The sequence below is a fragment of the Camellia sinensis genome, chromosome 4, assembly GCF_055761805.1.
Source record: "Camellia sinensis isolate YWXY chromosome 4, ASM5576180v1, whole genome shotgun sequence".
In the NCBI taxonomy this organism is placed as follows: Eukaryota; Viridiplantae; Streptophyta; class Magnoliopsida; order Ericales; family Theaceae; genus Camellia; species Camellia sinensis.
In genome coordinates this window covers 188,199,778-188,225,491 of record NC_138964.1, presented here as the reverse complement: position 1 = coordinate 188,225,491, position 25,714 = coordinate 188,199,778, and the positions used below count along the sequence as shown (strand labels likewise).

The following is a 25,714-nucleotide window of genomic DNA, read 5'->3' as shown; positions in this document are numbered from 1 at the left end:
TGCATAAAAATAGCCGACTTTATGGCCACACTTGCAATATAAAATTATGAAATACATAGTTCCAAGTTCCTAAAAAAGACTAAGAAAAACATATCAATAGAACATAAGGTGAAAGAAAATAACAACAATTACTTACACAAGGTTTAGTCAACAATGATTATTGTTGTTAAATAACTTAAACACTGACCGCTCATAGGTCTGTACGAGTCTTTCTCATCTCATCTCCTAAATCACCTGTGGCTTGAGAAACCCTCTCTTTGGCAGCCTCATACTTCTCCTTCGCCTGATCAGTCATGGATTCCTTAGCTGACATGTATGTATCACCAACAGTGGCTTTAGCATCCTCATAAGCTCCATAAACCTTGTCTCTCCCATGGGACATTGCGCCCACCATTGAATCTTCGGCATCATTGACCTTATTTGTAGCTATTTTTATGGGTTGACCAGCCTTATTAGAAGCATAGTTGTATGCGTCAGATGCTTTATCTCTCCCGCGTGACATTGCTCCATTCATCATCTCTTTGGCATCACCACTCATGTCTAAAGCCATATTCTTGGCTCGATCTGCCTTCCCAGACGCGAACATATAAGGATCAGAGGCTTTATCTTTTCCTCGTGATATTCCTTCAGCCATTGTCTCTTTGACATCACCAGCTATGTCCGAGGCCTTATCCATGACTTGATTCGCCTTCTCAGGCCCAAAGTTGTAGACATCAGAGGCTATATCTTTCTTGTGTGACATTCGTCCAACCATTGTCTCTTTGGCATCACTAACCTTATCCGAAGCCATATTCACGGCTTGATCTGCCTTTCTAGAAGCAAAGGTGTAGGCATCAAACGCTTTAGCTTTCCCGTGTGACATTGTTTTTTCCATTGTGTCTCTAGCATCACTGGCCATATCCGAAGCCATGTTCACAGCTTGACTTGCCTTTTTAGAAGCAAAATTCTTTGCCTGACCTATTTTCTCTGAAGCTAAGTTCGCTGCGTCACCAGCCTTCTGAGAAGAATATTTTGATGATTCTGCAAGAAAAATGTAATTGTTACAGAAGGAGATTATACTAATCAATATTATAACACTAGAGGAAAAAACAAAGATAATCACCTGACGCAGCAGAATTCATTGTCTCTGTGGTTTTGGATGCAACTCCCCCAACTTTATCCATCACCCTTTGAGCCGACTCTTTTGCATCATTTTGGTTGAATCCATGTCTCCTGAAAGCAACAACGATCTTAGATGATCGCTAACTAGAAAAAAAATAAAATATGAAAACTAATAAAAAGTTATGCTAGCTATCAAGAATTATCTTAATTAGTTAAGAGAAATTAAAGTCATCAGCAAAATAAAGTTTAACCGAATTGCAAATGCATCATGCTTTTTATTACAATTTTTTTTATAATGGTAAGTCACATAGAATTGGATAAAAAAATTACATGGATGAACAAGATTAACAAAAGAACAATACTATAAACAATTATTTATTTATTATTATTATTTTACAAATTTGTTCTACAAAATGACATGATAATGCAAGAGTAAGTCTCCATATTTGAAATAGAATCCATCAAAATTAAACGATAGGAACAATTCATTGCAATATCAATTTGGAAATTAAATTTTTAAGAAAAATTTATTCATATACCATTACTCTTTGCAAATTTTTTGTTGGTAGGTCCCACCTTTTAAAAAGTAAAAATTAAAATTAATGAGTGTATTTTATGTGTCCATTTATGTGTTCCAGGATTTATTTTGCATATATATTCCACTTGACACACCTTTAACTAAAAGGAAAAAAGGAAAAACACCATCCCCCCTTTCTCATCTTTTTCCAAATTGAAAGAAAATAGAACTTTCTTAAGGATGTAAGAAAGCAAATGCAAAAAATAAATAAATAAATAAATAAATTTAATTTTCTTTATAAGATCTGCATTTATCTATCAAACCTCACCATACTATTTTATCAAACGAAATATTTTTACCTTATTTTGAAAAGTATTTTTTCTATTCTTGAAAACTAAACTGTTGAAGAAAAAGTAATTATTTTATATTTTCCTTCTCTTTAATATATCAAGAACGGCCTACATGATATTCTTGACAATTGAATAAAGTGTAAAGTAAGCATCACACTTGGGTATATTGGTGAACTTCAAGCCAAGTTTATACCTTACGTGACATTAATTGACCTTGTGCTTGTCTTTAGAATATCAAATCCTATCAACAAAAAATGTGCTATCATGTTGATCTTGACAGACATGATGATAATCTATCTTGACTCAATTTCCTCAGGTTTTAAACATGGACCATGGATAATTGATACACATTATTAATCAAGTAGTGCTACCAAAAAAAAAAAAAAAAAAGGTTGCCCATATGGAGAAACTCATGGCTAGGATGTCTTTGAAGAAAATGTAGAACAAGTGACATAAGAGTTTTTGGAACCAAAATAAATGAATAAATAAATAAAAATCAAATAAAATAAAATCCTGAAGAGTCAACAAAAGGATTAATTTTGTGTCCATATTAAAGTACCTCCCCAAAAAGATGAAGATGCAGAGCATATCATTTTCAGACCAATAGCTAAAGGTAATTGGTTTGGAATTCAAAGAAGATTATTCAAAGGCCTTTCTTTTAGACAAACAAACTAATAAGAAAAAGGGGGATGCACCAATAAATCTCAAATTAATAACTTATGCACTGTTTAGTCTTAAAAGTTTTCTTATAGACTGAAAGGTCCCATTACAATGTTAATAACATCAGATACAATGTTAATAACATCAGAGTCATGTTACAAACATTGGATTTCAAACATCTAATGTTCATCAAATTTCAATAATGTTTGAAAATATAGGATGAAAAACATCTAATGTTCATCAGATTTCAATAAATTTTGAAATTATAGAATGAAACATCAGATCATTTACATCATTCACATCATGTTGATGTAAAAATGGAACTAAATGGAGCATAAGAAAACTTTTAGGACTAAATGGTTCAACGTTTCAAAAACTAGGACTTATGGGTAAATTTTCCTAAGAAAAATGCCCAATGTTATTAAATCTACAAAATCACTTGACTTTTACTCTTGAAAGAAAGCATCTTCAATACTAAGATGAGCCGATATTCCCTATATTTCCCTCTATTCCCTTAAAATTTACTTTCCAGTCTTAAATTTTAAAAATGTTTTCCAATTATTTCCCTCTAAAATTGTATATATATCTTTGAAACTTTTTTATTCTTCTCTTCCAACAAACTCAACACACACCATTGATTAGACCAGGGACATAAATTGGCTTTTTATTTGCTTCACAAATAAATTTAAGAAAATATTTCTTTTTATTGTGTACTTTATTGACAATTTTTTTTTTTCTTATTCCTTGAGTGTTTTAAAGATTTGTATATTAAGATGATTTTGATATCTATGATATTGAAAGTTTTGAAATATTGATAATTGATTCGTATTCCCCAAACAAAAATAAACTAAGCATTGACCTAATCCAATAATTTGTCTTAATATTTGTCCCTCTCAAGCAAAAGCCTGGCTCCCCCAACTTATCACAACCAAATTGAATTTGGGATGCATTTGTATACTCTCTTTTTTTTGTGTGTGATTTTTTTTGTGCACAAGGCATTATTATTTTGAAGAGTAATGCACATATAAACAAAAATTAATATGAAACCTAGTGACATTTGGGTGTGATTGCTTAAGACCACACCATACAGAATTTAGGATTTTTTATGCACTTTTTTTTATGATTATATTTTATGTGCATGAATGAAGTGTTATTATTTTGGAAATATATATCTATATAATAAAGCAGAATGATTTTTGAATTTGTCCTACTAAGACATTTGGACGGCTCAGATCTATTCAAATTATAAAATAACGACTGATATATATATATATATATATATATATATATATATATATCAAAAAATATCCTACATATACATTTTCTATTTTCTCGCTTTTCTCTCTCTCTTACTTTTTTCTTTTCTCACGCATCCTTCTATGATTCTATGATCCCACCTTCCTCTCTCTCTTCTTTTTTTTATTTTTTTTTATTTTTGTTTACTCTCATTTTTATTTTTCTCTCTATTTGTTTATTTTTTTTATTTTCTACTTTTTGTTCAATTATTTTTATTCATATTATATGGAAAAGTCTGCGATCCCAGAATTATGAGCCAGATCTTACTGTGCGTAGCGGAGATTATATTAATGAATTTTTTAGTCCACAAATTAAATAAATTTGAACAATTAATTATTATTTTAAAATATATTGAATACCTGATAGATTTCGTAAATTTAAACCTCATATAAATCTTCAACATCTATATAATAAGGATGGTTTTTGAATTTGTTTTATTAGGACATTTGGACGGCTCAGATCTATTTAAATTATAAAACGACATATATATTTTCTATTTTCCGCTTCTCTCTCTTACTTTTTCCTTTTCTCACACATCCTTCTATGATTCTATGATCCTACTTTCCCCTCTCTCTTTATTTATTTATTTTTTATTTTTTTATTTTCTCCCATTTTTATTTTTCTCTCTATTTTTTTATTTTTTTCATTTTCTCCTTTTTGTTAACTTATTTTTATTCGTATTATATGGAAAAGTCTGCAATTCCAAAATTAGGAGCCAGATTTCACTGTGTAGTGGAGATTATATTAATGAATTTTTTAGTCTACAAATTAACTTAATTTGAACAATTAATTATTATTTTAAAATATATTGAATACTTGATAGATTTCGTAAATTTAGACCTTATATGAATTTTCAACATATTTTAATAAAGCATGACGGTTTTTGAATTTGTCATACACTTGGACATTATGGGGCATACATACAATTTTCATATAATTATATAAGCAAAAGCAGTATTGTATGTATGCACGTGAAAATTGTATGTATTCTAGGTATATCTATCTATCTAGCTATATATTATATAAGCAAAAGTGAATTTTCGTGAGGAGTTTTGTGAGAACTTTTAAATTTTATAATAAATTTGTGATTTTGTCAAATTAAAAAACAAATTTAAAAAGTTTTGGGATTACAATTAATTCTAATCCTAATATTATTTAAACCGTGCCTTCAGGCACTAGCATACTGTAGTATTTATATAAATCAATATAAAAGACTTAGATGCATTTTGTGTGTGATGGGGTAACATGTAGGGTATCAATCGAGGTCTCCCTACCCCAATGCCACTCCCAGTTTTGCCACTTGCCCCCAACCTCGATTCGACTCATGAAACTCTCTCCCGCCTAGGAGTGTGCGCGGTGTAGTTTGGGCGATTTAAGAGTAAAATTATAAATTAAATGGCAGATTAGTGGATTGACAAACTAAGATTTGAGCAGTTTTGAATTGATTGGCGGATTGAAAAAATTCTAACTAATTATCAAGCATTTATATAATATGTAACACTAATTTGCATAATATTTTTCATATATATAACACAAACTAATTTTACATAATAGTTTTCATATATACAACCACTAATTTATAACAAATTTCACATATTAAATTTCTCTTATACTCATTTTTACTTTGATATTTCATCATAGGTTAAAAAATATATATATATATATATATTAACTATAACGGAACGGTTTCGAATGAAGATTATAAATTTTAAAGTTTAAACCGCAATTAACGGATAAAGCGGTGCGGATTGATGTAGATCGGTGCGATTTTAGTAGATTGGGTTGTATTTTGTACAACCCTACTCCCGCCCCTACCCCAAACTTACAAATCTAACTCCCATCCCGACCCTACCCCAAACTCGCAAATCTAACCCTCATTCCAACCCTACTCAATCCGCAACACAATAGAAAATTCAATAATATTGAAACTCAATGATTAAAACTAGAAAATAATAATTATAATTAAAAAAATATTTATATTGTACAAATATTAAAACTATATATAGATATATATAACATAATAGAAACTTAATAATACATTGTATAGATATTATATATATTCTATACAAACTCAACCATATATATATATATTATGCACATATTACATATAATATTATTATTTATTTATTATTATATGTGCAGGTAAGATAAGATACAGGTAAAAAATCTGTCTCCTGCCTCCAATATGAACCCAATCAGCTTGTTAAATATTTTTCCAAATCTGATCCCACTTTTTTCAATCACCCCAGAACCATCTCAATAGGGTTTGGAAGAGTCGGAACCCAACGGTTCAAGCTATTTTGGCATCCCTACACCTGACCCTACATCCAATCCAAGTTTAATTCTAATTGTACCACTATCGAAAATATTTGGTGCATTGAAGCACCAAAATGGGCAAAGTCCATTATAAGTCAATTTTGTTTGCTTGTTCCAAGTTTCCACACTAAAATGCATTTAACTTAAAATTAAAAAAAAAAAAACGCATTGTACTTTTCTTCCCCAAATTAAAATTAACCAATAAAAACTAGTCTGTTGAGATTTTTCAGTAATTTCTACTCTCACCACCCGTCCGTCTCCCAAAATAATGCTAGGTATCATGAAAAATATTTCATGAAAATAATCATGAAAGATTTTGACCCTTAAACTAGATATACAATAAGATACAAAATGTAATACAAAGATGGAGATTCATTCATGATCATTTTTATGAAGTATTTTTCAAGATACTTAGCATTTTGCGTATAGATATTCTAGACAGTATGTAGAAGTGAGTGCGAATGTGATGCAATTTTAATTAATTATATATATATATTGATGAGTGCGAATGTGATGCAATTTTAATTAATTATATATATATATATATTGATAATTTAAGGAATGAAAAAGATGGTTGAATTTAAAAACAGTATTAGTATATGGGCATTTAAAGATCAAAACCAAAGTGTTGTATATGATAGAAATAGAATTAAGATAAAACAAACAGTAACAGATATGGAAGGAGGAGGTAAACTTGCTTACTGGGAGGACTTTCCAACAGCCCAATCAGCCCAAGAATTGGCCTTATCCTCCTCAGCATCTTCTGTCAATATCACTGTCTCTGCAGTGTTCCTCTGCCTCGTTTCCTCTCCCCAACACCAGCACACCTCCACCACCACCGCCGCCGTTGTGACAACAACCACCCACATTATCAACACCGCCACCATTCTCTTCCCCATCTCTCAACAACCCCTCTAGAACAGAATGATTATGTAGTTTTGTTTTGGATGGCATGCATAGGAACGGTTTCTTGCAGTTGCAGTATCTATGATCTTCCCTTTTTAAACATACACATGGGATGGGATGGGTGGGATTGGGGTTGAGGAGGTGAGGTGGGGCAACGTGGCAGTCTCTGAGGAATTTCTTGGACGTGTGTCGGTTGCTGAATGCCACCTCTTTATGAAATTGACAACTACAATACTACTGTTATTATTTTATTAGATTAGATAGGGTAAATTACACCAACACCCCCTCTATCATCTGAAATATCATTATCTTCTCTTGCTTTAGATTTTAAGGTAACAATACAAGTGACTCCCTCCCTCCGTTAATCAACCATTTGTTGACTAAACTGATGTTGCGGGAAATTCGATTTTCAAATATCTTTTTATTTTTGTGCACATCATATCTCAGTTTATATATTTAGTGAATTTTAAAAAAATATGTTTTATTCAGTATACAATTTTTTATATCAGAAATACTCTCTTTTTCATCCTTCCACTACTAACTCTAATCTCTAATCCTAACTAATCACTACCGCCACCTCCACTATAGCTGCCACAGTAACCCGTCCCAAAAAAAATCAATGGGTTCCAATCTCTGTTTTGGACTTTGCAATTGATGATGATGATGATGATGATGATATCTGAATATGGATTAACTAGATTGTTGAAATTCGGAAGTGGGTTGGCTTGGTGAGTAAAACCAGGAAAGAGTGAGCGTGGAAGGTGAGGATGGGGACCAAATGATGGAATCTACCATGTTCAGCTCAGTTGCTTCCTAATCAATTCTTGGTCTTACTCACTATGCACTACCTACTCTGCTCTGAGATTATTTGTGTTATTACTTTGTGTTGTTGTATTGGTGAAGGGATTTAGTTATTATTATTAGTTTTTTTTTTTTGGTTTTTTCAATCTTTTTCATTTGGAATTGCCGGTTTGGAAAAGGAAAATGAGTGAGAGCACTAATTAGTGCTACCACTAATGATGTGGCAGTGGGCCCCACCATGAATATTTGATGTTTTGGCTTTGGTGTTGTATTTTTTTTCTTTTTTTATTGAGTGTCATGTCATTAGTGATCTTTTTAGAACTCCAAAGTTAGTGATCTCTATCATTGTTGGTCTGGAAATGGAGTTTTTCATTCCAATTATTATTTTTTTGATAAATAATATTAAACAAAATTTATAGAAGGAGATGGTGCAGTCGAGCAATTAGCGATGGAAATGAAAGAGGGATGGTGGATGAGAGGAGGTCAATGGAGGTGGTTATGGTGGAAGTCTCGCTCTCATTGCTATTCTTGTCACTACTAGAAATTTGGAACCTCAAGCAAGGGTATTATTCACTTTGTTTTGTTTGAGTTTTTTAAAAACACTTTCTAAAAAATTTTACTTTCTTATTTTTGCATATTTTTTGTTTTTACTAAATTTTTAAATATTTTAAGTAATTTTTCTTTTAATTTTTAAACACACCTAACATAAATATACTTAAAAAGTATAATTTTCGTGAAAAAAAATCTTTAAAAAATTCCCTAAATACCAAAAATTCAAAAAAAAATGAAAATTGAATATATTTTTTGTATTTTTGTGTATTTATTAATTTTTTGAAATATATTTTCACAATTATTTTATTTTTTAGATACATCTAAGTAAGGTGCATTTAAAAAAAATTAAAATTCTTAAAATTTTAAAAATATTTACTAAAAATAAAAAAAACATGAAAAATAAAAAATTTAATTTTCAAAAAATTGAATTCAAAAAACTCAAACCCAACACACTAATTGGTATTACACAGTTGCATTGATTAGATGGTGTTAACTGATAGGGGTGCCAGTGTGATTATAGATAATAAAATGGGTGTCAGTGTTATTTCAGAATTATAGAAGGGGTGCCAGTGTAATTTACCCTATTAGATAATCCGAGAGTTGGCCTACGTGGTACTGCAGATGAATTTAAAAGGGAGAAATACAACTCACTTGTATAATTTTGTAAAAAAAAAAAAAAAAAAACTTCAAATTAATGATAAAATAAACAAATATTAATAATTAAATTTATAATTTTTCTCATTAATTTATAAATATTTTACCAAATTGTCAATTATGTGTAATTTTCCCAATTTAAAAATAGAAACAATATTTGTGTGAAAAATATTTTTCACTTTTAAGAATGAAAAACTTTTCAATACTACCACTACTATAATCGCCACTATCAGTCACAACCACGGCCATGACACCATCAGTGTCGTCGCCACCATCATCTCCAAATAAAAACTTATCACATATGTTACTTTTTACTAACTTTGTAGTTTATAATTATTTTTTAAAAGTTTTTATAGAAAGATATAATTATTTTTTAAAAGTTTTTATTGTTAGAGTAGTGTTGTGATAATTACATTTCAAATATATTTGAATAATATTTGATGTGATGTTATCAAGTGATTTTAAAATAAGATGTAAATCCATTTAAATGATGCGCTTAGTATAACGTGAAACAACACATCAAATGTCTAAATATGGTACACAAATGAGATCACTCTAGCATTACTATAATTTTTATAGGAGTAATTTTATAATATGCTTTTTTTTTTTTTTAAAAAAAAGAGTCAAGGTACTTAGAAATTGTTTTTTTAGAAATTTACTGAGAAAAGCAATTTATAATCTAAATTCGGATAAACCACACACTGTTGTTCTAGATAAAATTCTAGATATATTTTTTTTTGGGTACCTAAACTTAATGAAAAAAAGAAGAGAGAGTTGAATTTTTTGAAACAAGAAAAAAATTTACATCAACAATGTAAATATATATATATATATATATTCGATGGCAATGGGGCACACGTGACGCAATATATTATGTCCCTATTATTTTCTATCCTTCAATATAAAATTGTGAATCTCATTTTTTTCCACCAATCATAAGTCGCGTGGAGCACCACAAGTAGAAAGAGAAATTTGTAATTATTAAGTAGTTATTACTTAGAAGCTCCCAAGCAAGAGCTTCATCAATTCTTAGTTTAGATTATCTGCTGCCTTATCAGCAATCCAGGCCCTCATGATAAAGCTTTCAACTCACAGTTCCAAGAGAGGCTTCCTTAATCATCATAAATACAAATTAAAAGAATTTTGTATATATGAAATTTAAATATAAATAACAAAAAATAAAGAAAATGTAGACAACAAAATTGAGAGCCAAGAGAGGCCAACTTATGTACACCCCGTTAAGCAGGCTGGCCATTTTCAGATGCCAATTTTATTTGCTGCCAATGCTCTGCAACCTTGTAATCAACAACCTCCTTGAATAGCTGTGAGTAGTCCGGTCGCCCATACACAGCTGCTTGAACACTTGCCATTAGTTTTGCTATCTCTCAGCCTGAGAAACCTTCTGTCTTCCGGGCAGCTTCTCTGATCGCATCTTCTGACAAATCTTTTATGGTTATTGTTTGTGAGCTTCTCTTAAACAAAGAGCCCCATTTAGAGTCACTGTCACTGTCACCTGATATATATATTTATTTAAATAGAGCTTCAACAGTTTGAAACGCTCCTCTGCCTGAGGAAGTGGGAACTTGATTACTTCATCAATGCGATCAGCGATAGCACTGTCAAGATTACCCGGTCAGTTTGTGGCAAGCACAAAGCTACATCTCTTGACTGGTCTCCTGTTCAAAAAAGCAATGAGTTTAGAGCACTTGGCTGAGCTTCACTCGTGTGTGCTGTTACGCCTGCGTTCAGTCAGTTCTACAATTGTCAACTTGGTTGCGAGAACGGTATAAAATAAATAAATAAATAAAAACCACTCTTTGGTAACTATATCTAAGAAGCTTGTATTTGCACACCACATTTTGTTTCAATTCACACCATTTGTATTATTCAGATATCAATTTTTGACAAAAATCAAATGTTCATATATCAACTACTGATCACAGTTTTTGTTCAGAAATTGTTATCCATGTTAGCATATTATATTAGCCGAAAGTGTTTGGCATATTATATTAGCCGAAAGTGAGTAGGGTCTGTAATCATTTTATACCCTCAGGGGATCATCTTGTAATTGTTTTCTTTGTAAACCCTAATCTTCATTTATAAATAAGGGGTGATCTTCTATCATACCCTAAGCTGGTTACCCAAGCTTCATGGTATCAGAGCTTCACCTCTAGGGTTAGGGTTCAAAAACGTACCTAGTTGGATCATCTACTGGGTCGATCTTCAGTCACTGTTGTCACGCTGCTTCGTCTTCATCAACCGGTTGGACCATCTACTTCGTCTTCGTTCTTCGTCTTCGTTCTTCTCCTCTGCTCGTCGATCTCCTCAGCTCCTCAGCTCGTCGTCGTCTTCCTCAGCTCCTCTGCTCGTCACTCGTCCAGCTCGTCGTCTTCCTCAGCTCCTCTGCTCGTCGTCGTCGTCTTCCTCAGCCCCTCTGTCACTCGTCTTCCTCACCCCTCATCGTCGTCGTCACTCATCCTCACTGTGGTATGATCTCAGACCTAGTGTATATATAAATAGATATATATATATTAATCTATATATATAAAACTAGCCTGATATATATATATATAGTTATATTTATATATAAATCCATGTATATATCCTGATATCAATTTATATATAAAAAAAAAAAAAAAACCGAAAAAAAAAAAACAAAAAAAAAAAAAAACAAAAAAAAACAAAAAAAAAAAAAAAAAAAATGGTTTCTTAAATTTTGTCATATCTTTATAGTGGTCATTGTGCCTGTTATATCATTACCACCTTCCAGGTTTGTGATTGCTACTAGTTTTGTTGCGGGTTCGGTAGTATTGTATCCATGACAGATTCCACCAGTGCGTCCCCTTCTTCTCAAACACCAAAGAGTGAAAGTTCCATTCTACCTACTACCATGACTGAGAACCCCAACCCTAGCCTGAAAATCACCACCTCTCTATTTAATGGTCAAAACTACCTAGCATGGTCTCAAAGCTTGACTATGTTTTTGAAGAGCAGAGGGAAGATGGGATATGTTGATGGCAGGATACAGGCACCTAGTACCACTGACTCAGGTTATGACCAATGGGAGATTACCAACTCTTTAATTATGAGTTGGCTTATCCATTCAATGGTTCCAGAACTTGGTGAGGGCTACTTATCTATGGAGACTGCCCAGGACGTTTGGGAGGCTGTGGCTGCTACCTATTCCCGCAAAGGGAATTTTTCACAGGCATTTGAGTTGCGCCGCTCTATTGAGAGCTCACTTCAGGGGGAGCAGACTGTTCTTCAGTACTTCACTTTCCTCACCAACGGCTGGAAACGCCTTGATCACCTGGAAGACTATAAGCCCGTTTGCCTTACTGATTCTGTCGGGTACAAGAAATTCATCTCACGGGAACGGGTCTTTAAATTTTTGGCCGGCCTAAATGTAGAGTATGATCCAGTTAGGGGTCGAGTTCTGAGTATGGATACTCTTCCTTCACTTCAGGAGGCATTTTCTTATGTACAAAATGAGGAGAGTCGCCGGTCTGCTATGATGTCCCCTGTCTCTACTGACCGTTCCGCATTACTGTCTACTCCTCGAGATGGCCTCAGCCTGCCTCATCCGTCTGCTGCTAAGGAGTCTGTATTCTGTGATTATTGCAAGAAGCCGCGGCATACTCGTGAGACGTGTTGGAAGCTTCATGGGACTCCATCTGGGGGTCGCGGTGATCGGTCTGGTTCTCGAGGAGGTCGGTCAGGTCAATCTAGGGGCCGTAGTTCCTATTCCCGGGCTCATCAGTCTAGTGCCGTTGATACCCTTGATTCTAATTCTACTTCTGTTACCCAAGCTTCTGATACTGAGCTGGAGGATGCTTTGCGCCAATTGTTGGACCGCCGATCTTCTACTGCTCTCAGTACCGCTTCCTCGTCCTTTGCCCGCTCAGGTAACTTAGCATCTTCTCCTTGTGCTTTCCTGTGTCATCCATCTTTGCCGTGGATTATTGATTCTGGTGCCTCAGATCATATGTCTGGCTCCTCTGATCTTTTCTCTGTCTATAAGCCCTCTTCAGGTCAGGACAAAGTTAGGATTGCCGATGGAACTGTTTCTTCCATTTCTGGAAAAGGTTTAGTCCAAGTCACTCCTACCATACATCTATCTTCTGTTCTCCATGTTCCCAAGTTTTCTGTCAATCTGTTATCCTTAAGTCGTCTTACCCAGGATTTGAATTGTCGTGTGACGTTTTTTCCTGATCATTGTCTTTTTCAGGACCTTGTCACGGGGAGGACGATTGGCAGTGGTAGTGCAGAAAATGGTCTCTACTTCCTAGATCAACCGGACAAACTTGCTTATTCTACCACTACGTCTTCTACTACCTCCGCTGATGTATGGCTATGGCATCGGCGTCTTGGGCATCCCTCATTTCATTTACTTAAGCATTTATTTCCTTCTAGTTTCGCAAATCATCATGTGTCTGACTTTCTTTGTGAGTCTTGTCAACTTGGAAAACAACATAGAGCTTCTTTTGCTCCCAGTTTGAATAAAAGCTTAGTTCCTTTTTCATTAATACATTCTGATGTTTGGGGTCCCTCTCGTGTTCTGTCTGTAAACGGTCATCGCTGGTTTGTTACATTTATTGATGATTTTTCTCGTGCTACTTGGGTGTATCTCATGAAAGATAAGAGTGAGGTTTTCTCTGTGTTTCGCACTTTTCATAAGATGATTTGTACTCAGTTTGGGGCCACTATCAAACTTTTTCGTTCTGATAATGGCGGGGAATACATAGCTTCTGGGTTAGGACAATATTTCTCTACTCATGGCATTATCCATCAGACCTCTTGCACCAATACCCCCCAACAAAATGGGGTAGCCGAACGCAAGAATCGGCATCTTCTTGACATGGCTCGGTGCATGTGTTTTTTTATGAATGTGCCTCGACTCTATTGGGGCGACGCTGTTCTCACCGCTGCCCATCTTATTAATCGTCTCCCTACCCAGGTCTTGGACAAACAGGCTCCGCTTCACGTCCTCCTCGGTTCTCAGTCCTTGTTTTCTATTCCTCCCAAAATATTTGGTTGTGTCTGTTTTGTCCATAATCACTCTCCCTCTCGTGGTAAGTTGGACCCTCGCTCCCTCAAGTGTGTTTTCCTTGGTTACTCTCCTACTCAAAAGGGGTATAAATGTTACCACCCTTCTTCTCGTAAGTGGTTTGTGTCCATGGATGTCACTTTCTTTGAATCTCAGTCCTATTTCTTGTCCTCTCCGGTGTCACCGTCCTCATTTCCGGGGGAGCCTTGGTGTGAAGTGAGCCCTGTGCCTCCTATGGAAGAACCAGTTGCTCTTGCACCACCCTCTACTACTGTGCTTCCTATGGTGGAACCAGTTGTTCTTGCACCTCCCTCTACTGAAACTATAGAACCCACTGTCACCAAGAATAAGGACGAGAATGTTTATGTCCGGGACATAGACAGAAAACAAGTTAACTGGATACACGGGACCGTTTCTGCTACTCCACTGCCATCTCCTGCTTCTGATGAGAGTCTAGGTAACTTTGAATCTCGTGAGACCATTGATCTTGATGTTCCTATTGCCAAGAGGAAGGGTGTGAGATCTTGTACTCAACATCCTATCTCACAATTTGTATCATACTCTCATTTGTCATCCTCATATAGAGCGTTTGTGTCCAATATTTCCTCTGTTAGCATTCCTAACCATTTTCAGGATGCTCTTGCTACCTCTGAGTGGAAACTAGCTATGATTGAGGAAATGAAAGCACTTAGGAAGAATGGCACTTGGGAATTAACTGAGTTACCTACGGGCAAACGACCTGTGGGATGTAAATGGGTATATACTGTGAAACACAAAGCAGATGGGTCTATTGAGCGTTACAAGGCAAGACTTGTGGCAAAAGGGTTTACTCAGACATATGGCATTGATTATCAGGAGACCTTCGCACCCGTGGCTAAAATGAATTCAGTCAGAGTACTTCTCTCTCTAGCAGCTAATCTAGATTGGCCGCTTTATCAGTTTGATGTCAAGAATGCTTTTCTCCATGGTGACCTCGAAGAAGAAGTATATATGGACATTCCTCCGGGTTTTGAGGATCATCAAACAGAAGGCAAAGTATGCAAACTTCGGAAGTCATTATATGGTCTCAAACAGTCTCCAAGGGCTTGGTTTGAGAGATTCACTCAGGCTATGTTGAAATTTGGCTTCAAACAAAGTCAGGCAGATCACACATTGTTTGTGAAACATTCCTCACGTGGTAAGACTACAGCACTTATTGTTTATGTAGATGACATAGTTCTTACAGGCAATGATAGTGGGGAAATACCTCTGTTGAAGAAATATTTAGCCAACGAGTTTGAAATCAAAGACTTGGGAAGCTTGAAGTATTTTCTGGGAATTGAAGTTGCTCGCTCTAAAGATGGGATATTTATCTCACAGAGAAAATATGTGCTTGACCTGTTGAAGGAAACTGGGATGCTTGGCTGCAAGGCATGTGCCACTCCACTGGAACCAAATCAGAAATTGGGGGATGATGAAGGAGGAGAAGTTGTGGATAGGGGGAGCTATCAACGATTAGTGGGTAAGCTCATCTACCTATCTCACTCTCGTCCTGATATTGCTGTTGCTGTCAGTATAGTTAGTCAGTTTATGCATGCTCCTCATCAGATTCACTATGAGGCTGTCATGAGAATCTTGAGGTATTTGAAGTCTGCTCCTGGTAAGGGTCTGTATTTTTCAAAGTATGATCATCTTCGTGTAGAGGCCTATACAGATGCTGACTGGGCTGGGTCAGTAACTGATAGGAGATCAACTTCAGGGTATTGCACATTTGTTGGCGGTAACCTAGTTACTTGGAGGAGTAAGAAACAGAATGTGGTTGCCAGGTCAAGTGCAGAAGCTGAGTTTAGAGCTATGGCACAAGGTGTGTGTGAACTTTTATGGATCAAATTATTGTTAAGTGATCTAGGTATTGATCAGACGGACTCCATGCGGTTATACTGTGATAATAAGGCCGCCATCAACATCGCTCACAATCCCGTTCAACATGACAGGACAAAACATGTTGAGATTGATCGCCACTTCATTAAGGAGAAACTCACTAGTGGTACCATTTGTACTCCTTTTGTCCAGTCTGGTGAACAACTTGCTGACATTCTCACCAAGGGAATTGGGAATAAACCATTTCATGACATATTAGGCAAGCTGGGCATGAGAGATATCTTCGCACCAACTTGAGGGGGAGTGTTAGCATATTATATTAGCCGAAAGTGTTTGGCATATTATATTAGCCGAAAGTGAGTAGGGTCTGTAATCATTTTATACCCTCAGGGGATCATCTTATAATTGTTTTCTTTGTAAACCCTAATCTTCATTTATAAATAAGGGGTGATCTTCTATCATACCCTAAGCTGGTTACCCAAGCTTCAATCCAAACAATTGATTTTTATTCAAAAGTAGATATCAGGACAGCAAAATGGTGTGAACTGAAAATTTTGTTTTGTGCCAATAGAAGCAACCCTGCATTTAATGCCAACTTCAATCATGAAAGGTTGGAGCAAAGTACAATTTAAACCTCACATAGGTAATCTCAGTAGAACTGTCACACATTGATGCTAAATCCTTCAGGCATATATAATATATGAACCATTACAAAACAATAGTAGTACAAGCCACCTGACACAAAGGCATTGGAGAACATCCCTAAATTTAAAACTGAGAGTGGCCACTTTTCCAAAAACTCTGCAGGAGGTTGAATTGCAAATTTGCGATGCTATGTTTGAACTTGAGTTTATTGAGGGAAAGGAAAAGGAAAGGAAAAGAAAAATGAAATAAGATAAGCTAAGAGCCTATTTAGGAAAAGCCAAAACCGGTTCTAGGGGCCACAACTTAACTGGCTTTGGGTAAATACTTCAAAAGCACACAGCCCACATTTGTTTGAGGAAGTGTCCAAACCTGGTTAAAAAGTGGGTTTCCAAAAAACCAGATAATGGAAGTGGACTAACCTGATCAATTTTTCAGATGATCCAAACAGTCCCGAAATTTATTGCTTTTGTTTGTTTGGGATGGGAAGGGGAAAAAAAAAAAAAAAAACACAATTAACATTTCTCAAAAAATCTATTTTTTTGTTTGGTTACCTATAAACAAATGAATAACAGTAAATCCATACCCTTTCCTTTTTCCTTCCCCACATCAAACTCTAGCTCCAAACATAGCATAAAGCAACTCGAGGAAAATTGTTGTAGGCACAGCTTTCCTTCCTAGTGTGGCCCTTCCAGGATCCCACGTTGGCGGGAACTAACACCCACTGATTCAAAAAAAAATTCTCACATAGGTCTAAAAGACTAAACTCTGATACCCAAAAAACAAAACTCTGATACTTTTGCATATTAATCCCAATTATATGGTGAGTACACAATAATCTCACCATTGATAATCTTAGTTGGAATCCCACAAATTTAATACCAATGTACTATTATAGGCAACTGGAAATTCATCAACAAACAGCTAGCTTAAAGTACAAATGATTGAAACTTGATACAGATGTGAGGACGATGGTAACTTACTGGCAGAAAAAAGCATCAGCATCATCAATAAAAAGCAGTAAACCTTTCTTTGATTTTTTGGCCCGATCAAATATCTCATGAATTTTGGTAACAGCCTGCGAACCCAGTGGTGCAGCATTACCTCCTGTAATCATGGCATAATCCAAACCCTACAAAAACAACGTCCAAACACAAAGCCAGTTAGGAGGAAGCAACTCAATTCTCTCCGATGACAGAGAACTGTTATGTGACTTATAAGTCTACCTCAGAAAAAAAATTAAATGAAATTAAACAGCAGCTCGGGGAGTGAAAATCCCAATCCCAAGGAAAGGGTTCCCCCCTCATCAAGTTAATTGAAGCAAAGCAACAAAATCCGATACATTGACCATCACAATTTCTTTCTAAAACATAGCTAACAAATTTTAGCTATACTTATAGATAGATAGTATTGAAAAGATACCTATTTTTGAGCTATCTCCCTTGCAACCATGGTTTTACCAGTGCCAGGAGGACCATAAAGGAGCACATCACGAAAGGGTGCCTCGTGAGACTTTGTGTTTTCTGTGGCTCAAGCAAGTTGCCCTGTTCTTCTCTGCAATGAAGAACGGAGAACAATATTTCCAAATTTTGTTTTACTCTCTGCAGGCACTGCCCCTGCTGTTGTACCAAAATTGAACACCTTGTTTGCTCCTTGAGAACCTATTCCTGACCATGGAAATTTTGTAATGGATGATTCTCAAACCAGCGATGGTTGTCCCAAAATCCGGTTGATATACCCCCATGTAACTCTGGAGCCTTCTCTATAAGCACATACAGGAATACCAGATCCAAATTAGTTGACATTACCCCTTAATACCTTAGAAGAATGATCATCAACATAACCAATGTGTAATCCAATCTACATACTGAAAAAGGCTTCATTCCTCTGCTCATGTCTATTTCTAAGCATGAGCTACAAATGAAACAATATCACAGCTGCAAACCAAATTTGTGATTAACTTAACTTGGGAAGGTAGATGGATGGATGCAAGAGCTTGATATTAGGTGAAACTTCACTACAACAAAAATACATTGCATGGCATTTTTAGAATAGGAAATTGTTAGAATAGGAAATAATGGAGTGTATTCTTATTCCTTTTTAGTTACCTGTGATTGCTCAATTATCAATATAAAAGGGAATGAGTGTAACTCATTCCCTAACTCTTTCTCTTCTCTAAATTTTCATGGTATCAGAGCCACAATAGAAGGAGCATACCACCTTGTTTCCACTGAAGGCCACCCACACCCAAACCCTCGCTGCCCAAGCCTCACATCCAAACCCTAGCCTGCGCAGGCCATCCACCACCTTGTTTGGGACAGTCGCGCCCCACCCAGTGCAACCGAAGGTCAAACGACTCTCCCATGGCAGTCGCAGCCTCTGTCGGCAGCCCTAGCCTGCTCCTCTAGGCCTGTCGACAGCACCTAGTTGGTTGCCTGGTGTTGTCATGATCACCTGGTTAGTCGACTTGTGCTTTCGGTGTACTTTGGTTGGTCGTCGTTTTTATTTTTTTTTCTCTTCTCTCTTTCTTCTCTCTTTCGTTTCTGTTTGTCCCTGTTTTCTTCGACTAAGGGGGGGGGGGGAAAAATTGACTTCTTAATTTTAAGATTTTTTAGTTATTTATGATTTTCTAATTACTATTGTGTTTGTTCCTTCACCATCTTTCGTGTTTGTGATTGGTCCTGAGTTTGAGGGGTACTTAGTAGAATATTCATGACAAATTTCACTAGTGAGTCAACAACTTCTCAACCGCTTAAGAGCGAGAGTTCCATTATACCTTCTACTATGACTGATAATCTCAACCCTGATCTTAAAATCACCACTTCTCTATTCAATGGTCAGAATTATCTAGCATGGTCTCAAAATCTGATTATTTTCTTGAAGAGCAGAGGGAAGATAGGGTATGTTGATGGCAGGATACAGGCACCCACCACCACGGACCTGAGTTATGATCAGTGGGAGATCACTAACTTCCTCATTATGGGTTGGTTGATACATTTTATGGTCTCAGAGATCAAAGAGGGCTATCTCTCTATGGACACTGCGCAAGATATTTGGGAGGCAATGACTACCACTTACTCCTAGAAGGGGAACTTCTCCCAAGCTTTTGAGTTACGTAGCTCCATTGAAAGGTCGGTACAAGGTGAGATGACTATCATTCAGTATTTCACCTTTCTTAACAATGGATTGAAGCGATTTGATCACCTTCAGGATTACAAACCTATTTGTCCTACTGATTCTGTTGATTACTAGAAGTTTGTGGCACAAGAGCGGGTTTTCAAGTTCTTGGAAGGCCTAAATGTGGAGTATGATCCGATTCGGAGCAGAGTACTTGGCACGGATGTGCTTCCTTCTCTTCAGGAAGTCTTTGCTTTTGTACAGAATGAGAAGAGTTGTCGCTCTGCGATGCTTCCTTCTGCTCCTACTGATCGCTCAGCCTTGGTTTCTACACACCCTCGCGATACTCATGGTTCTCGTTCTTCCTCAGAGATGGATAATCTTTTATGTGACTACTGCCGTAGATCTTGACACACACGAGAGACGTGTTGGAAGCTGCATAGGACTCCCTCTGGTGGCCGAGGAGACCGTCCTGGTTCTTGAGGGGGTAGGTCTGGTCAGTCTTGATGCCACGGGGCCAATGCTCGGGCACATCTATCAGACATTGTTGAGCCACCATCTGCATCTCCAGTTGTTTCCCCTATTGCTGATGTCTCAGGATTATCTGCCTCAGATTTTGAGATTGCTCTTTGCCACTTGCTAGACCGTCGAGCCTCCACTTCTGCAACAGGTGCTCCTTCTTCTTCCTTTACCAATTTAGGTAACTTGGCTGCCTCCCTATGTGCATTGCTATCGCATACATCTGTACCATGGATTATTGATTCTTGTGCTTCCGACCATATGTTTGACTCCTCTAATTTATTCTCCGAGTATAACCTCCCCTCAGGTCAAGAAACAATGCGCATTGCTGATGGTACTATTTCGTCTGTGTCAGGAAAAGGTTTAATTCATACTACCTCTTCCCTTCCTTTATCCTCTGTACTCTATGTTCCCAATTTTAGTGTTAATCTTTTATGTTTGAGTCGTATTACTCGTGATTTAAATTGTAGTATGACGTTTTTTTCTTGATCATTGTTGTTTTTAGGACCTTATCACGAGAAAGAGGATTGGCAGTGGTAGAGAGGAACATGGTCTCTACATTCTGGATCAGATAGACAAGCTGGCTCATTCATCTATCCAGTCACCATCCACCAAGAACGACATTTGGCTGTGGCACTGTCGCTTAGGACATCCCTCTTTTTTATTACTTAAGCATTTATTTCCTTCTATTTTTGAGAAAAATAATGTGTTTGATTTTCAATGTGAGTCATGTCAACTTGGAAAACAACACCGAGCTTCTTTTGCTTCGTCTATTAATAAAAATTCAGTTCCTTTTTCTTTGATCCATTCTGATATATGGGGTCCATCCCGTTTTGTGTCTTTAAAAGGTCAAAAATGGTTTGTTACTTTCATCGATGACTATTCCAGGACCACTTGGGTCTATCTGATGAAAGATAAGAGTGAGGTGTTTTCTATGTTTCAAAACTTCCATAAAATGGTTTGTACTCAGTTTGGGCCGGTTGTCCAGATTCTACGTTCTGATAATGGGGGGGAATATATCAACTCCAGTCTTGCTGATTACTTCGCCACTCATGGCATTATACACCAAACTTCATGCACTAATACCCCTCAACAAAATGGTGTTGCTAAACGGAAAAATCGCAATCTTCTCGATATGGCCCGTTATCTATCCTTTGAGATGCGGGTTCCTCGTTCCTATTAGGGGGAAGCGGTTTTTACTACCGCTTATTTGATTAATCGTCTTCCTACCCAAGTCCTTCACAAACAGACCCCTCTTCAAGTTTTGTTCGGATCCACCTCTTTCGGGTTCTCTATTTCTCCTAAGACCTTTAGCTGTGTTTGTTTTGTCCATAATCATTCCCCTACTCGTAGTAAATTAGATCCTAGGTCTCTTGAGTGTGTCTTCCTAGGTTATTCCGCCATTAAAAAAGGTTATAAGTGTTATCATCCTCCCACTCACAAATGGTTTCTCAATGGATATCACTTTCTTTGAGTCTCAGCCTTACTTTCCATCCTACTTGGTCTCACAGTCCTCCCTTCAGGGGGAGCTTTGGTGTGAAGAGATTCATGTTCCCCTTCCGCTAGTGGTTGCCCAGATAGAGGATGATAAGCCCACAGTTGTTGAGGAAAAGGACGCAAGCAAAGTTTATATCAGAAACAAGGACAAACAGCAAGTCACCTGGATGCAAGAGGCTACTTTTCCTTCTCTACTGCCAACTTCTTCTCCGGATGAGTGTCCAGAGTCACCCCACTCTCATGAGGGTCCAGGTAATTCTAATTCTTGTGCTCATATTCCTGATTGTTCAGATCTTGATATTCCCATTGCTAATAAGAACGGGATTAAGTCATGTACTCAGCATCCTATTAGTAATCATGTCTCTTATTCTAATTTGTCTTCCTCATATAAAGCCTTTTTGTCCAAAGTATCTTCTGTGAGTCTACCTACCAATTTTCAGGATGCTCTCTCTATTCCTGAATGGAAACATGCCATAATAGAGAAGATAAGAGCTCTCAGCAAGAATGACACTTGGGAGTTAGTGGAGTTACCTAGAGGAAAAAAATCTAATTGGGTGTAAGTGGGTGTATACTGTAAAACACAAAGCCAATGATTCTATAGAACTGTACAAAGCAAGACTAGTTGCTAAGGGCTTCACTCAGACTTATGGGGTAGATTACCAGGAGACATTTGCACCAGTGGCTAAGATGAACTCTGTGAGAATACTACTCTCTCTTGCAGCAAATTTGAATTGGCCACTTCATCAGTTTGATGTGAAGAATGCCTTCCTTCATGGAGACCTAGCAGAGGAGGTCTATATAGATATTCCCCCTTGGTTTTCCAGATTCTAAGTCCAAAGGTAAAGTATGCAGGCTCCGGAAGTCACTTTATGGGCTAAAGCTATCTCCTAGGGCTTGGTTTGAAAGGTTTGCTCAAGCTATGTTGAGATATGGGTTTAAGCAAAGTCAAGCTAATCACACCTTATTCGTGAAACACTCCTCAAGTGGTAAGACCATAGCTCTTATCGTTTATGTTGATGACATTGTTTTAACAGGAGATGACATTGAGGAGATCCCTCGGTTGAAGAAATACTTAGCCAAGGAGTTTGAAATCAAAGACTTGGGTACTTCGAAGTATTTCTTGAGCATTGAAGTAACTAGGTCCAAGAATGGTATCTTTATATGTCAAAAAAAGTATGCACTTGACTTGCTAAAAGTAATTGGGATGCTTAAAGGTACACCATGTGATACACCTCTAGAACCAAGCCAGAAACTAAGTGAGGATCAAGAGGGAAATCTACTACAACAAAAAAAAGAGATATCTTCATTGTATATGTCAAAACTAAGTGATGTTCTCACCAAGGGACTAAGGAGCAAATCCTTTCATGGCATTTTCAACAAGCTGGGCATGCGAGATATCTTCGCACCCGCTTGAAAGGGAGTGTTAGAATAAGAAATTGTTAGAATAGGAAATATTAGAATAGGAAATAATGGAGTGTATTCTTATTCCTTTTTAGGTGAAACTCTACTACAACAAAAATACATTGCATGGCATATGGAAGACCTCAAGTTGGGAAGGGAGGTGATACAGATCAGAATAATTAATTTTCCATTTCCTTTCCTTTGAATATTACCTGTCACACACATACAATGAAGCCTCCAATCCATAGTGAACATGGTCACCCCATCATGCCCCACTCAAACATATTGGCATGGGTCTAGGAGAATGTTTGATGAGGAATGCAAACACCTAATGGTTCAGGGTGAAGTTGGAAGTAAGGAAGACCCATCCCAATTATTCTTTCACTTTACTAAAAGTTCCATCTACCCTTATGCATGCACACTGATTTAAGGTTTTCCACTATCTCATCAATCTTCTCACTCTTTATGTCACCAAGTCACCATCTTTATCCATCCTCACTGAAGGTTTGGAAGAGAATAATTCTTCTCATATCTTTCAAACATAATTTGTACAGGGCTATAAATAAAGTACAAGAAATTGACTTCTAAGAATCTAAATAAGGAAACAACTGAATTCTAACCAACATAAATGAGTACAGCTATACAACCTTTAATAAGGAAAGAATAATAAGGAAATAATAACAGGATGTTATATAGACTTTATACACCCTAAGAAGATCCATATTCCAACACTCTCCCTCAAGCTAGGGTGTACATATCATGCATTCCCAGCTTGCTCGTGATTTGCTGAAAACTTAGGCTAGGTAGTCGTTTAGTGAGAATATCAGCTAGTTGATTGGTGGATGATACATGTGGAGTTCTCACTTGACCACTATCAATCTTCTCTTTTATGAAGTGTCTATCCACCTTTGCATGCTTGGTTCGGTCATGCTGAACTGGGTTGTGTGCGATGCTAATGGTTGCCTTGTTGTCACAGTAAAGCACCATAGGTTCCTGAAACACAATCTTAAGATCTTTAAAGATCATCTTTACCCAAAGAAGTTCACATATGCCTTGTGCCATGGCTTTAAACTCTGCTTCTACACTAAAACGGGCCACCACATGTTGTTTCTTGCTTCTCCAAGTAATAAGATTTCCACCTAAAAGGGTACAATAGCCAGAAATAGATCGTCTATCCACAATAGAACCTGCCCAGTCTGCATCTATGTAGCCCTCCAACCTTAAATCTTCACTTTTCTTGAACAATATACCTTTTTGGGGAGCTGCCTTCAAATATCTTAGAATTCGGTATATAGCATCTAAATGAGATTTAAGTGGAACATGCATAAATTGACTTACCACCCTCACGGCATATGCAATATCTGGTCATGTGTGTGATGGGTAAATAAGCTTTCCCACCAACCGTTGATAATTTCCTCTGTCAACTAGTTGATCTTCATTAGCCTCTCCCAATCTGTGATTCTGCTCAATAGGAGTCTCAGCTGATTTACATCCAAGCATGCCAGTTTCTTTTAGCAAATCTTGTATATACTTCCTTTGAGAAATCACCAGCCCTTGTTTTGATCTCGCTACCTCAATTCCCAAAAAATACCGAAGTTTACCCAAATCTTTAATCTCAAATTCCCTAGCCAAGTAGGCTTTCAGTCCCATAATCTCTTCTTGATCATCTCCAATGACCACAATACCATCAACATAAACAATCAATGTAGTAATCTTCTATTGATGTGAATGTTTAATGAACAAAGTATGATCACCTTGACTTTGACGATAGTCTCTTTTCACCATAGCTCTCATGAATCTTCCAAACCAAGCCCGAGGAGATTGTTTAAGTCCATATAAAGACTTTCTGAGCTTGCACACCTTGTTTGACCATGTCTGTTTTCCATACCCGGTTGGGACATCCATAAATACTTCTTCTTCTAGGTCTCCGTGGAGGAAAGTGTTCTTTACATCAAACTGCAGTAGTGGCCAATCAAAGTTTGTTGCCAATGAGAGAATGATCTGAATAGTGTTCATCTTGGCCACCGGTGCAAAAGTCTCCTGATAATCGATCCCATTTGTCTGGGTATACCCTTTTGCCACTAATCGGGCCTTGTACCTTTCCAAAGTTCCATCAGCTTTGTACTTGATGGTGAAAATCCATTTGCACCCCACAATTTTTTTTCCTTTTCGCAATTCTACTATCTCCCAGGTTTGATTTTTTCCAAGGCTCTCATCTCCTCATTCATGACCTCCCTCCATGGTTTCAATTTAATAGCTCCTTGGACACTATTGGGAACTTCATGGGAAGACATTTGGGTGACAAAAGCTTGATAATGAGGTGAGAGATGCTGAAAAGAAACAAATTGAGATATAGGGGTGATGAGTGCAAGTTCTAACACCTTTCCTAATGACAATAGGCAATTCCAAGTCTTCCTTTTGGAATATACCTTGGTGATAGGTGTCTTGAGTCTCTCGTCCTTGGTCTCTGGAGACTCT

At 36.7% G+C, this 25,714-nt stretch overlaps 2 protein-coding genes and 1 pseudogene across 24 annotated transcripts in view; all 3 read right to left on the bottom strand.

The window, feature by feature from the left end:
• Positions 1 to 4: 4 nt before the first annotated feature.
• LOC114257604 (late embryogenesis abundant domain-containing protein / LEA domain-containing protein) lies at positions 5 to 7,264 on the bottom strand. The gene is made up of 3 exons (XM_028197384.2): positions 6,943 to 7,264; positions 1,103 to 1,212; positions 5 to 1,020 (listed from the first exon to the last, which is right to left on the bottom strand). Exons 1-3 carry the CDS (start codon positions 7,137 to 7,139, stop codon positions 191 to 193), a joined length of 1,137 nt encoding a protein of 378 aa, XP_028053185.2. The 5' UTR covers positions 7,140 to 7,264; the 3' UTR covers positions 5 to 190.
• A 2,848-nt stretch (positions 7,265 to 10,112) lies between these two features.
• Positions 10,113 to 11,361, bottom strand: LOC145824305 (uncharacterized; annotated as a pseudogene). The gene is made up of 2 exons (XR_014365954.1): positions 11,349 to 11,361; positions 10,113 to 10,892 (listed from the first exon to the last, which is right to left on the bottom strand). The product of XR_014365954.1 is annotated as an uncharacterized LOC145824305 (transcript).
• The window catches only part of LOC114257606 (uncharacterized), a 47,923-nt gene continuing 32,321 nt past the window's right edge, over positions 10,113 to 25,714 (bottom strand). For 5 of the 22 annotated variants that reach the window (XM_082867193.1, XM_082867192.1, XM_082867189.1 and 2 more), the window contains 3 exons: positions 18,125 to 18,464; positions 17,686 to 17,834; positions 10,113 to 10,829 (listed from right to left, as the gene is read on the bottom strand). Coding sequence is in view for 8 of the 22 variants with exons in the window: in XM_082867189.1 (XP_082723315.1) it covers positions 18,401 to 18,464 (64 nt within the window). In the remaining 14 variants the exon portion in view is untranslated. Of the gene's footprint in view, positions 10,893 to 17,287; positions 17,427 to 17,685; positions 17,835 to 18,124; positions 18,640 to 25,714 lie in introns of those variants that run through there. The other 17 variants (XM_082867188.1, XM_082867186.1, XM_082867178.1 and 14 more) reach the window with 9 other exon arrangements.

Bases quoted from the DNA above. Each gene is read 5' to 3' on its own strand.
- LOC114257604 (XM_028197384.2), bottom strand. From the start codon at position 7,139: ATGGGGAAGAGAATGGTGGCGGTGTTGATAATGTGGGTGGTTGTTGTC. The intron at 1,213-6,942 runs GTAAGCAAGTTT...TGTTGCTTTCAG, and splicing joins GCTGTTGGAAAGTCCTCCCA to GAGACATGGATTCAACCAAA. The intron at 1,021-1,102 runs GTGATTATCTTT...TTTTTCTTGCAG, and splicing joins AATGAATTCTGCTGCGTCAG to AATCATCAAAATATTCTTCT.